General features: G+C 35.3%; 1 protein-coding gene across 1 annotated transcript in view; it reads left to right on the plus strand.

The window, feature by feature from the left end:
• LOC140139678 (dual 3',5'-cyclic-AMP and -GMP phosphodiesterase 11A-like) overlaps positions 1–13,554 on the plus strand; it is a 91,234-nt gene that overhangs the window by 73,975 nt on the left and 3,705 nt on the right. Inside the window, exons 7-9 of the mRNA XM_072161411.1 lie at positions 3,862–3,952; positions 4,573–4,673; positions 7,537–7,614. Coding sequence (XP_072017512.1) covers positions 3,862–3,952; positions 4,573–4,673; positions 7,537–7,614 — 270 coding nt within the window. The remainder of the gene's footprint in view (positions 1–3,861; positions 3,953–4,572; positions 4,674–7,536; positions 7,615–13,554) is intronic.

Here is a 13,554-nt window from a genome sequence, read left to right on the forward strand (position 1 = left end):
ATGTACCCGTATTTTGATGTAATTATTGCTACATCTAGTACGTTTTATGACTTTATCATGTTGCGAGATAAAAGACATCACTTTTGTGACACAGTAGCTTCATTAACCAATGTGGTGGCTTTTCTAGGGCAACAGGATTTACTAGATTTGCATGTAAATTGCCTAGTTTACTAGATTTGCATGTAGAATGCATGTGCTTGCCTAAATTATTATTAAGCAAAACTATACTAAAACAATGGTACACTGTAAAGTTAATTGAATGTGCTAAATTATGTAATTAAACTTCATTTATCAATACATGCATACATGGCAATTACCATTTGAGTAGTATTTTGTGCTGTTTGTTAATGTTAGGACCTTTAATTTCGTAGCATATTGTTCAGGGTGTGATTTTCAATGAAGCCCCAAGGTACTGGCTCAAGCTTGAGTTTATCTAGGTCATTGGGTGCAATGTAGGGGAGCAGCTGTTATGATGACATAATATCTAGTGCAGGGTAATACATTAAAACGCATTTGCGAATAGTGTATCACATCACAAATAGAATTGCAAATCCCTGATGTACAGAAAACTACATCATTAACTTAATTTGATAGCATTAGGTTATTCATACATTGCATGTTTAAGCTCCACTAAATGATCAACAAAGCGTTATAATATTATAGTAGCCTTGTCATTCGAAGTAAAACAATGGGTACACTGGGACAAAATTGAAACACCAATGTTTTTGCTTGATAGTGTCTCTGAGCACCATCCTGAACAACATATCAAAAAAGGAGAAAAAAGGAAGCAAGGGGATATGCTAATTTGCATAAAACAAAAATGGCTGCTTATCCAGGGCAAAATTTTCAAAATTGGGCGAATCTGGGCAAAACCATGCCAATGTATTCTTCCCAGTGTCAACTGCTCATGTTTGTATGTGAACCATGGTATCAAAATTCCAATCCCTCACTTGAATTAAAAGTGAAAATGTAGGCCCTACTTTATTGTACCTTGAATGTCAATCAGATTTGCTTTTACATATAACATTTGCAGGGATTATTGCACATCTATGCTTGTTCAAAATCAGAATTTTAATTAATTATAGGATGTGCTGACTAAGCAAATCACAGATTGATCCTTGTTTTAATGGGTGTCAATTTGAACCACATTATGTGACAGAATATGTTATGTTAATTTGAACCACATTATGTGACAGAATATGTTATGTTAATTTGAACCACATTATGTGACAGAATATGTTATGTTAATATGACCCATATTATGTGACAGACTATGTTATGTTAATTTGAACCACATTATGTGACAGAATATGTTATGTTAATTTGAACCATATTATGTGACAGAATATGTTATGTTAATTTGAACCACATTATGTGATAGAATATGTGATGTTAATTTAAACCACATTATGTGACAGAATATGTTATGTTAATTTGAACCATATTATGTGACAGAATATGTGATGTTAATTTGAACCACTTTTGGTGACATAATATATGATGTTAATTTGAACCACATTATGTGACAGAATATGTTATGTTTATTTGAACCACATTATGTGACAGAATATGTTATGTTAATTTGAACCACATTATGTGATAGAATATGTTATGTTAATTTGAACCACATTATGTGACAGAATATGTTATGTTAATTTGAACCACATTATGTGATAGAATATGTTATGTTAATTTGAACCACATTATGTGACAGAATATGTTATGTTAATTTGAACCACATTATGTGACAGAATATGTTATGTTAATTTGAACCATATTATGTGACAGAATATGTGATGTTAATTTGAACTACATTATGTGACAGAATATGTTATGTTAATATGACCCATATTATGTGACAGAATATGTTATGTTAATATGAACCACATTATGTGACAGAATATGTTATGTTAATTTGAACTACATTATGTGACAGAATATGTTATCTTAATTTGAACTACATTATGTGACAGAATATGTTATGTTAATTTGAACCACATTATGTGACAGAATATGTTATGTTAATTTGAATCACTTTTGGTGACATGTGTACATCCATATCAAAACGATGCACTTGTCAGCTGCTACATGTGTCTCATTTCACATAATGGCCAGGAATAAATACCAGACTCATCTCAAGTGGAGGTCACTTCAAATCACCTCAAAGTCACATGGTGAAGGAATGTTATTTGTATTCCTAAATCATGTGACTTGATGATTGATTTGGAGTGACCTCCACTTCAGATGAATCTGGTATTTATTCTTAGTTATTATGTGAAATGAGACACATGTAGCAGCCGACAAATGCATCGTTTTGATATGGATGTACACATATGTGATTTTAATTTGAACCACATTTGGTGACATAATATGTGATGTTAATTTGAACCACATTTGGTGACATAATATGTGATGTTAATTTGAACCACATTATGTGACAGAATATGTGATGTTAATTTGAACCACTTTTGGTGACATACCCAGCAAACACAAAACGTTTTCGACATCATTCGCAAAAGGTTATAAAAGGTTGTCAGAAAACGTTTAAATGTCGGGTTATATAAAGGGTATATTAAGAGTATAAAACGTTTTCATAACCTTAAAAACATTTTTGATAATCTACTGCTCAGCAAACAAAAATGTTTTACATGAAACGTTTAAATGTCGGGTTATATAAATGGTATAAAAACGTTTTAATAACATTCCAAAAACATTCTTGAAAACTTCTTAACAGAATGTTATTTTGGGGTTGAAAAAATATTTTGCGAAATATGTTTGTCCAAAATATTTTCAATAACGTTTTAAAAACGTTTTTATGACCTTTATATAACCCGACATTTAAATGTTATTAAAAGGTTTTGAAAAAAACATTTTAAGAACATTTCTGTGTTTGCTGGGTAATATGTGATGTAAATTTGAACCACATTTGGTGACATAATATGTGATGTGATCAAGCTATATCGATTCAGTTTTTCAATTTTCAATTCCAATGCATGAGTCATTCTTAGAGCTTTATTTTGTTTGCTGAAAACCGCATCATCATTAGACTTATGGTTCCAGATATATGGTCACATTAGTGTTACTTAGAACAATAAAATTCAGATTTTTACTATTATTGGCTATTCAATTTTCCTGAAATCCAACTCATTTTGCTTAATCACATCACATATATCTACATTATGTGTGATCTTCTCCCACAAAATGAGCATGATGTTGGCAGGGCACTGTAGAAATTACAGTCCATTAAACATAACAAAATCAATAGAAAATAAATTCTGAAAGAAATATTGATTTCATATCTGGAATATCTCACAAAGTTTTTTTTTGTTAAGTTTATGCTCATTTTGTGAGTGCAAGTCCCATGTAAAATATAAACTGGCCTCAAAAAGAAACTTATTTGTTCACAAGGTCATATCTTAAAATCCCCTCCATAAAAATGAACAAAAATTACACACAGGATTACTCTACTCTAAACACATGTCAGTAACCAAGCAGTTGTCCAACTGACACAACAGCAAAATGCACTGACATGGAACACCTTCCTGGACCAAAAATCACATCCCAACAGATTTCTCTTGTTGGGTTCCAATTATTCGCCTGTACATGAACAAAAATTACACACAGGATAACTTCAATACTCTACTCTAACACATGTCAGTAACCAAGCAGTTGTCCAACTGACACAACAGTAAAATGCACTGACACGGAAAGTAATCCTGTGTGCAATTTTTGTTCATTTTTATGGAGAGGATTTAAAGATATGACCATGTGAACAATTATAAGTTTCTTTTTGAGGCCAGTTTACTATAAAATATTTTATCTAAGGTCAATACACTGACATTTGATTCTTATTTTATCCAGGAGTCAATCTGCCTTAGTTCAGTTGTATGGCTCCAAAGCAACAATGGAGTACCATCATTTTAACCATGCAGTTATGATCCTGAGTAGTCAAGTAAGTATAAACATTATGCCTTCCTAGAAGATACAAAACTTCAAAAAATTCAGAATTCTGCACATCAGAAATTCAGAATTATAGCATGAAAAGTATGGAAATCTGGGCAACAATTGTATTAAACATAATGTGATAGGTGGGGGTTGAGGAATAAGTTTGAACATTTTTTAAACATAGCAAAATCCTAAAGAAATAAGGTAGATTTAAGCTTATTAGAAAACGCAGAATTATGTGATCAAGAGCCTAATGTATTTTGTGACACTTTTAATTCATTCTGCTTAACATTCCAAATACCAAAATATCATGTTTCACAAGGCCTAAAGTGTTGTACTTTTGATAAAATCTTTGAGTTTTTTATTTTCATCTCAGGATTCAGAGATGGAATTAACTCACCATCAGATGTACAATTTAGAGAACAAACGATAGGAATTTTTGTTTTTACTATCCTCTATCATGTCGGATAGACGACAGGCAGGTCCAATATTTTGAGTAGTGGATGGAGATGCCATATCTGCATGTTGATTTGTTGTCAAAATGAAAACATGGTTGCAAATCATACTACATTGTACGTACTATATACTATATTGTATATTTTGTATTCTTTTCCCATTTTTTTACAGGGACATAACATCTTTTCCAACATGATTCCAGAACAGTACAGTGAAGTGATGAATGTATTGAAGCATTCTATTCTGGCAACAGATCTAGCCTTACACATCAAGTAAGTACAAAAAGGAATGCTTTTAGACTTGTAGACACATTATACCTTTTAATGTCTGGTCCAAACCACCTCTTTTAGATGCATTATACATTTATTCTGTCTGTTCTAAACCACCTCTTTTATCATATGTGACCAGCTCAAACAAAACCCGGAACAAGTCGCCAGGCATGTTTTTTTAAGTTATAGGCCTTTAAAGATGACATTCCCATAAAAAAAAATCAAATTTTGGAATTCTTATTTTATGGTATTTGACCTTGGGACTAAGTGGACTTTCAAATCCTATTATTAAAAAGAGGTTTAATCAATAATTGACAGTTTAACTATGATAATCCCTATTCAATCCTGTGCAAGGCAGGAAACTAATTAGCACATTACACAGACTAGCAATTTGGCAAAAATATCAAGGTATCATTTACAAAATTATCCATATCTTGAAAAGTATTGATGCTATGTATATAATTTTAGTACCATTTTGAAGCTTATTGTCCCGTGCTTACATTTGTATTCAAATCACGAAATGTCAAAAATGTGACTTGTTCCTGGTTTTGTCGGAACTGGTCACATATTAGCAATTTTTATGTTTGATGTCCTCAGGTTGACATTACCTTCTCCTTTCACATTATTGGCTGTTCCATCACAGATACAAATTTGCATTTGTCATCTTTGGGTAATGGTCATTATACCAAGGGACTGATTGCTAGATATTACTTTAAGTTTTCAAATTTTGAATAAATGCAGTGACATGTACGATTATGACGTCCTACTTTAAAAATGTTCAAAGCTATGGACAACAATTACAAAACCCCCTTTTTATCACTTGCTATATTTCAGGTATAGTTATTGACTTTAAAAAAAAATTTAGATTCTTTTTCCATTTTCCTTATAGTTTTCCTGTTCACTTCTTCCTTTCTCCCTGTTCCCCTTTTTCTTACCTTATCTTTTAGAGTTTGAATGTTTTAGGGGGTTTGATCTAACCTCTCAACCCCCTGGCTACAGGACCTAAGTATAGAATTTTCAAATTCATAAGAATTGTCTGTGCAATTTCCTCTTTGCAGCTAAAAATCTGAATTCTCCTGAAACATATAGATATGAAACAAACCCCATCATTAGAATAGCCTGTCATCATGGCTAAATATTGCAGTAAAATGCAATGACTCAGACAAGTCTAAAGAGACAAGGAAAAGATAAATATTGTAATAGCTTGCACTTAATACTGTACTTGTTACATGTATACTTGCCAAAACTGTCTGGATTTTATGCAAACACATTACAAGAACCTGCTTTGATCTGAAGCTATAATTTTAATGATAGGCAAAAATAATGTCTCTCAAACATTTTTTCTATGGGCTATGCTTTTTTTAAATCAGATTTTTAAAATAAATTTTAAACTAATAAAAATCCCTTTAAAAGGGAGTACCCAGGCCGCACTGGAGGTCACATGACTGCACAACCCCCCCCCAAACTGTCCCACCTTGGCTCCACATAGCTGCAAAGAGGTAGGCAGTGTATGCAGTAAGCCTATATAAAACACAGGTCTTCTGATCAGTCAAGAACTTAGAAGGTGGTGATTCAACCAAAGAACTAGTACTCCACAACTGAGCTATGATTGCTGAATAAGTATATGAACTACCTGTATGCTACTACTAGCCATACTGGTACTACATGTAGCCCTCTGACTGCAGTCAGAGAACATCAATCCCATTATATGCCAATATGTTTGTATATAAATGTATATGAATGCATGTGGTGTTACTATGCTATAGAACATTTGGCTCAGAGGTCACAGCTAGGATATCAATTTAAAGTAAATGATTTGGTACATGAAGATCAATCAAAACTAATTATGAACTTGTGACGGCCAGATTTAGTGACCTTCTCTGTCAAACATTGCACAGATTCTCATGTTGAGTATCTGTGATTTTTGTGAGTGAGAATGTTTCACTGGCAAATGCTTAATCAATGCTTAATATTTTGATAAAAGTAGGCCTATATCAAACAGTCTAAGTGGAATAACTTGCATGATGGGAGCAGGAGGATTTTTTACAATTAATTTAGTGTCCGATTATAATAGCAGACTTTAATAGTAGTAATTTAATGGTTCCTTCTAATTCAGTCTGTGATGAGAACAACAATGCAATTCAAATCATAGATGTTTAAGAAGTGTGACCTCAGACCAGCCAGCCAGCTAGCCAAGTTCATGAATTAGTGGCCATGGCCATTCGCCATGTCAACTTTCATATTGCAACATCATCCCTATATGTCAAAAAATAACTTCATAGGCTACAGAACAGCTGTACGAATAATTGTCATGGGGACTTGAATGAGGTTAATATTCCATCCATTCCCTGGGTAAAGTCAAGCACTACTGAATATAGTTTTATGAATTTTGTCATGGGGAGTGAGGTTAGTTTTTAGTAGCCTGCAGATCCATTAGATACTCTGCATTATCCTGTAAAATAATTTTAATGAGGACGAAGCAAATGCATTTGGCTACTTCGTTTCAAAGTAGCCAATTTGGGTTCAAAGGACAAGGTCTAAACTGAATGTAATATCACCAGGCTGAAGCCTGGGTGAAAAAAAACAGCTTGTAAAAAGGCCCAGCCCTTACATAGGGCTACATGCTAGGATGGCTTTCTTATACTTTCTATATTATGCGAGCCAGTTTGAAAGACAAATCTTTTTTGTTTTTGGCCTTATTTTAATTTTATTGTCAATTAATCACCTGATTACTGACATGCACTCAATTGTTTTTGTTTTCATGCAAGAAATGCAAATTCTCATGACTTTGTATGATTTAAATTGTTCCGTGTTTTAAATGTGCAAGGCTTAATTTACTGTTTTGTCAACAATTACCTTTATGCAGGGTCAGAGGTGAATTCTTTGAGCTTCTAAAGAACGGCAAACCAAACTGGAGCAATCAACATCACAAGGAGTTACTCAGGTGAGGGGTTGGTAATTATCATGTTCACATAACATAGATATCTTAAGATTTCACAAACCTTAGGTGTGAAGCAATCACATCACAAGGAGTTACTCAGGTGAGGGGTTGGTAATTATCATGTTCACATAACATAGATATCTTAAGATTTCACAAACCTTAGGTGTGAAGCAATCAACATCACAAGGAGTTACTCAGGTGAGGGGTTGGTAATTATCATGTTCACATAACATAGATATCTTAAGATTTCACAAACCGTAGGTGTGAAGCAATCACATCACAAGGAGTTACTCAGGTGAGGGGTTGGTAATTATCATGTTCACATAACATAGATATCTTAAGATTTCACAAACCTTAGGTGTGAAGCAATCAACATCACGAGGAGTTACTCAGGTGAGGGGTTGGTAATTATGATGTTCACATAACATAGATATCTTAAGATTTCACAAACCTTAGGTGTGAAGCAATCAACATCACAAGGAGTTACTCAGGTGAGGGGTTGGTAATTATCATGTTCACATAACATAGATATCTTAAGGGGGTACTACACCCATCACATTTTTGGCAGTTTTTTTTTGCATTTTGTGAAGAAATGAGAAAAAAAATTGGTCAAAGTGGTATGCAAAATGAAGGGGCAACTCTTCTCGTTCTATTGGTGGCATCGGTATCGATGTAGCTTACATGCTTTTAAAGGACATGCCCAAAAGCGGTACATGGGGGCACTTTACAAATTGGAGTATATCTAAAATTTCAGAATTGCTACCGTGAAACCAGTCACACGCACAAATTAAGCATTAATGTCAGACCCTAAAAGTACCAAAATATATATTTTTTGGAAATGCATTAATTATGCACAGCTTTGAAAACACATGCTTGGCATCACTTATCATTATTAAAGAAAATAAACTTCTTTTTTCCCCTTCCAGTTGACAATAATATGCAAAATTTGTGTTCGCTAGCCAGCACATCTGTTTCAGGTTTGAAACAGTAAAATCTTAATGATAAGATAATGCTTGGTTTTTAGTTCTAGGCGATTTTTAGGGTCGCCATCTCAGTAAAACACAAAGACTGAATATAATGTAAACGCTATCACAAGTACATGTGTTTGGGATAAAAATGTTAATTTGTCGCAACTTGTTGCACAAAATCAACTTAAGTGAGAACGTTTACATTGTATGTTGGAGCATAATTAATATGCCACCATTTTTACTTACATCAGAGAAGACAATCCGTTCTATTTCACTTGAAACAATTCCTGCCAGATGATATTTCCATGTTTGTGGAGGTCGCCATTATAATTTTGTATTTTCGGGAAATTCGGGGTTGGGCGATACTTGAAACTTCCGATACCGCCGATCGGTACTGTGGGTCGATACCATTAATTGGTATCGGCCATACGATAGGCTACTTTTGACAGAATATAATAGAAAAAATAAAATGTATAATTATGAAACGTATTGAAAACAAAAATATTCGAAAATTGTAAACAAATAATTATAAGCAAATATTCTAATCTTTCATTCTCGACTTCAGGCCGGGGGGGGCACTCGGTAACTTTGGAGGTGACGCGTATGTAGGCCTAGGGCTGGATAAGACCCCCTTTTTCAGCATCGCTGTCACCCAAAGACCATATTTTTATCGAACCCCAACGGTTTTAGTTTGTATTTATATTATTTATTTAACATAGGCCTATATTTTGTTTGTGATATTTCAATCGTTTTAAAATTTCAAAATAATCCCGGACGGTTGAAGATGAAAATTTACTGAATTTAGCGAATGCAATGCGACCACCACCTGATTTTTCCATTTGATCTGTCACCCAAAGACCCTTACAAGTTCAATTTGAACAGCAACTTTCATTTATCACTGATTTTGTTGCTTATTTTATGGCGCTGTTCGGCTCTCACCCAAAGATTCCATTTAAAAATAAGGTCATGTTCTCACCCAATGACCCCATATTTTTTACATTTTGCTCTCACCGAATGCCCCTTTGTGCGGTATAGTGATTTAATTCCAATGGATTGTCCCCGGGATTGTCTATGGGATATACTCAGCGGCATACCATGGCGTGATATCATGTGTCTTGAGATATTTCGAGTGATAGAGGTGAAGTTTATGATGTTGTTTTTTTGCAAATTTCCAATGTTTTTCGCCTCCAAATGTATTGGGAACTTTCATAATGATTGCATATTAAAGACCCATTCAGTGATCCCAGCGCAAGTGTAAAAAAAATTAAAATTGTTTGAAGGATAAGTCATTCAAATTGTCATTTGGTATTTTTTAAAATGATAAATTTTAAAAAAAAAACGGAAAAAAAAACCAGCAGTAGGCCTACTGACGAAGTTGAAGCCAGTGGCGTAGCTGCCAAAATTGCCTGTTTGGGCCCCGCCCCTGGCGCTATCGGGCCCCGCCCCTAGCTCAAGGAAAAAAGAGGAAAAGGAGAGAGAGAGGGGGAAAAAAAGGGGGAGAAGGGGGGGGGGGATGGTACTACCTATATAATATCAAAATGTGTTGCTTTTCTCTCTCTCTCTTCACTTTCTCAAACCACCGGAAAAAAAATTGGGTAAACCTTTTCGGGCTGTTGAGGAAGGGGCGTCTAAATTTTTGTTTGGTGGATTTGGCCCTCCCCCCCCCCCTGGAAAAAAATCCCAGCTAAGCCACTGGTTGAAGCCCCATTCAAATACACAGTAGCTAATTTAGATACTATCAGTATCTAAATTACAGATTAAATGTAAAATGTCTTCGGCTGAGCCACTCAGATAGGCTATGTTTAGCAGATCTATGACAATGACAAAAGTACCGAAATCTGAATTTTGATGATTTTTACGATCTTCTGGATGAGCAAATCACTGAATGGGCCTTTAAAAAATTTAAAACGATCGTACATTAGGCTTTAAAAAGAAAGTTGTAAACTTGTTGCATCTAGTTGATTAAAGTGATGTTTGCTACTGGTTTTATTATCACCTGTGTTGTTTGTGTTTACGATTCGTGATCCCACGAAGAGTAAGTTTAGTTCATCATGTGGTAGGCCTACAGCCACACGTACCCCGCATCCCCTGAACAAACATATCCTACTCATTTCAGGCGCGGTTTCAGGGGGGCGCCGACTGACTGGCTACCCCCCAAAGAGAGGAAAGGCGAGAAGAGAAGAGAAGAGAAAGGGGGAAAGGAGTAGAGAAAAGGGAGAAAAGGAGGAGAGAAAAACCCGCAGTAGTCGGGTCGATTGGAAGTAGGTCCTATAATAATTGGGCTTGAAGGCGGGTCCGCATCCTAAAAGCATGTGCAAATTTCTAGTGCGGCCCCGCCGATACAGGGTCCGTCACATTTTGCCGCCAAAGTCATTATCCCTACCGACTTCATCCCGGCGATTTATGCAGGCCGGCTTTAACCATGTTTACGAATCTCAAATTTTGAAAATTGAGTTCGGGCCCTTTTTTTTAAAGCAATTGTTTTGAATGGTGTAAAAATGATGCACCAAATGGCTTGAATTGGACCTTCATTTTGCAAATTTTTCAAACTTTGGAACATCCGTCCTCAGACAGCGTAGTGGATAAACATATGACCATTTTCGCTCTTCTTTCGACATTTGCAAATTTCCTATGTTAACACAATTTATAGGGAATTAATTTTACAAATTTGTGGCTTTTTCAACTAAAATTTTACACTATAGCCTATAGTGCCAAAATTGTCCACCACTCAATTAGATCTTCATTTTGCACAAGTTTCTTACTTCTGAGGGGAACATCCCCCTCAGACAACCCCTGCGTCGTAAAAGCGCTCCATGCCATATTTTTTTTTCATTTTATTTTATTTTTTTTTTTTTTTTTTCCCACAACCCCTGACTGCTCTAGATGGACAATCAGTACCAAAAGCTGGTATCGCCCATCCCTATGGAGATTGCCTACGTACTATCCAGGCGGTGATGGAAATGATATCGCCAATTTTGAGGTCGCCATTGGATTAACACATAATTATGAAATCTTCACAAACAATTCTAAATTTGTTATGTGGTGTCAAAGCAAAATTATCTTACTCTAAAACCGTCGGGGTTCGACAAAGTACCCCACTGCAAGTATGTTAATTTTCCACTTGTAATTGCTAACCGTGTATTGTGAATGGGGCCGTCAGCCCTGTATCTTAGTCGCCAGCCTCGAACGTCACGTGTTGCGCTTCCTATGCCGCCTGGTACTATCGCTAAAAAAATAAGCGTCCTTATCAACCAATCAACTTTAAGACAAATAGGTGAAAAAGAACACTTTTGCGGGTTTTTTTCATAATTTTTTTTATTTCACATGATCCGTGCATATATCGCCTAGCTATAAATGAAAAAATATTTTTTTAGACCAATCAAACCAATATATGGGTGTAGTACGGCCTTAAGATTTCACAAACCTTAGGTGTGAAGCAATCAACATCGCAAGGAGTTACTCAGGTGAGGGGTTGGTAGTTATTATGTTCACATAACATAGATATCTTAAGATTTCACAAACCTTGGGTGTAGTGCTGATAATCCATGACTATAGCCACAAACAAGATTATTACACCAAACAAGATTTTGATTTGCAATGGCAGAAATGGGAACAGTATCTTGAGAAAATGCACTGTGCTTCCTTCCTTGCTGCTCCAAGTGCATTTATCTTTGTTGCACTTTTTGAGGGGGATAAAGTCTGCCGTCTTTTATTTTAATGCAATATGTAGTTGCATCGTATGTTCTGGATTGGCAATTAGTATCATACACCAGTAAGTAAACCTACAATCCTGGTCAAAAGTAGGACTGTTTTAAACCTTATTTCTGTTATACTTGACATACTAAAATTTTACTGTTTTCTAAACCTAACCCTGTCCCATCAATCAATGTTTGCTGCTCTAGAGGTGCACGACCAACCAAAGAAAAAAAAAACTGCAAACATTGATCAGGGGATGGGGGCATGCCATATTTGAAGTACCCATGTTAAAGTGTTCCAACAATTTTGACCGGTATTGTAGGTTTTCCAAAGTATATCAGAATCATGCCCAGAAACCTACCCCATGGAGAACTAAGTTTCCAAAAATGTGCACTAATTAAACTGATTTCCAAGTGTTTGGCTTAAACAAGGGGGTGGGGCACATCTGTTTAGATATCAATCACTATGTGCACATGATTACGGTGATCTCACAAAATAAACCAAGTAAAATCGCAGGCTCTGTAATTGTATGTTCTTCTTCCAGATCTACTCAAATTGCAGACGATGTAATAATTGGTCTATGCACATTGCATGTGATTGAATACCTCTGGTTTGCATACTAAACACAGCCAAAAAAGAAAGTCTCCAGTAGTTCCATCCCCATTTAATCAGAGTCTGATGTGTTTATGGCAAAATAATTTATATAATAGTTTTCTATACACATTCCTTCAAAGGTTGATACCAAATTTGATATCAAAGGTTTAATCATCTTGAGCATAGAAACCGTTGTTTGGAAATTCGCGCAATTTTAAAAATGACATAGGGAATTGTATCACGTAGCACAGCTAGCGTGAGTGCCAAGAATTACGTCGCCTGAATAGGCCGGCAGGTTAACGGTTTACCCATGCATGTCAAAATGCAAATCAAATACCCGCTCTTTCAATTGTGCGAGGCAAGTGTGCAATGATTCCTGTACGGGTTGCTTCAGGCCACATAATAAGCTGATACCATGCATTGGATTTTGCGTGGTCAATTCGTGATTTGACATTTTTAAAATTGCACGAATTTCCAAACAACGGCTCCTATGCTCATGATGATTAAACTATTTATAGCAAATTTGGTATCAACGTTTGAAGGAAAGTGTATAGAAAACTATTATATAAATTATTTTGCCATAAACTCATCAGACTCTGATTAAATGGGGATGGAACTACTGGAGACTTTCTTTTTTGGCTGTGTTTATTTTGAATTCATAACAACAGAATACAAATTATGTGCA

This window comes from Amphiura filiformis, chromosome 1, assembly GCF_039555335.1.
Source record: "Amphiura filiformis chromosome 1, Afil_fr2py, whole genome shotgun sequence".
NCBI lineage: Eukaryota > Metazoa > Echinodermata > Ophiuroidea > Amphilepidida > Amphiuridae > Amphiura > Amphiura filiformis.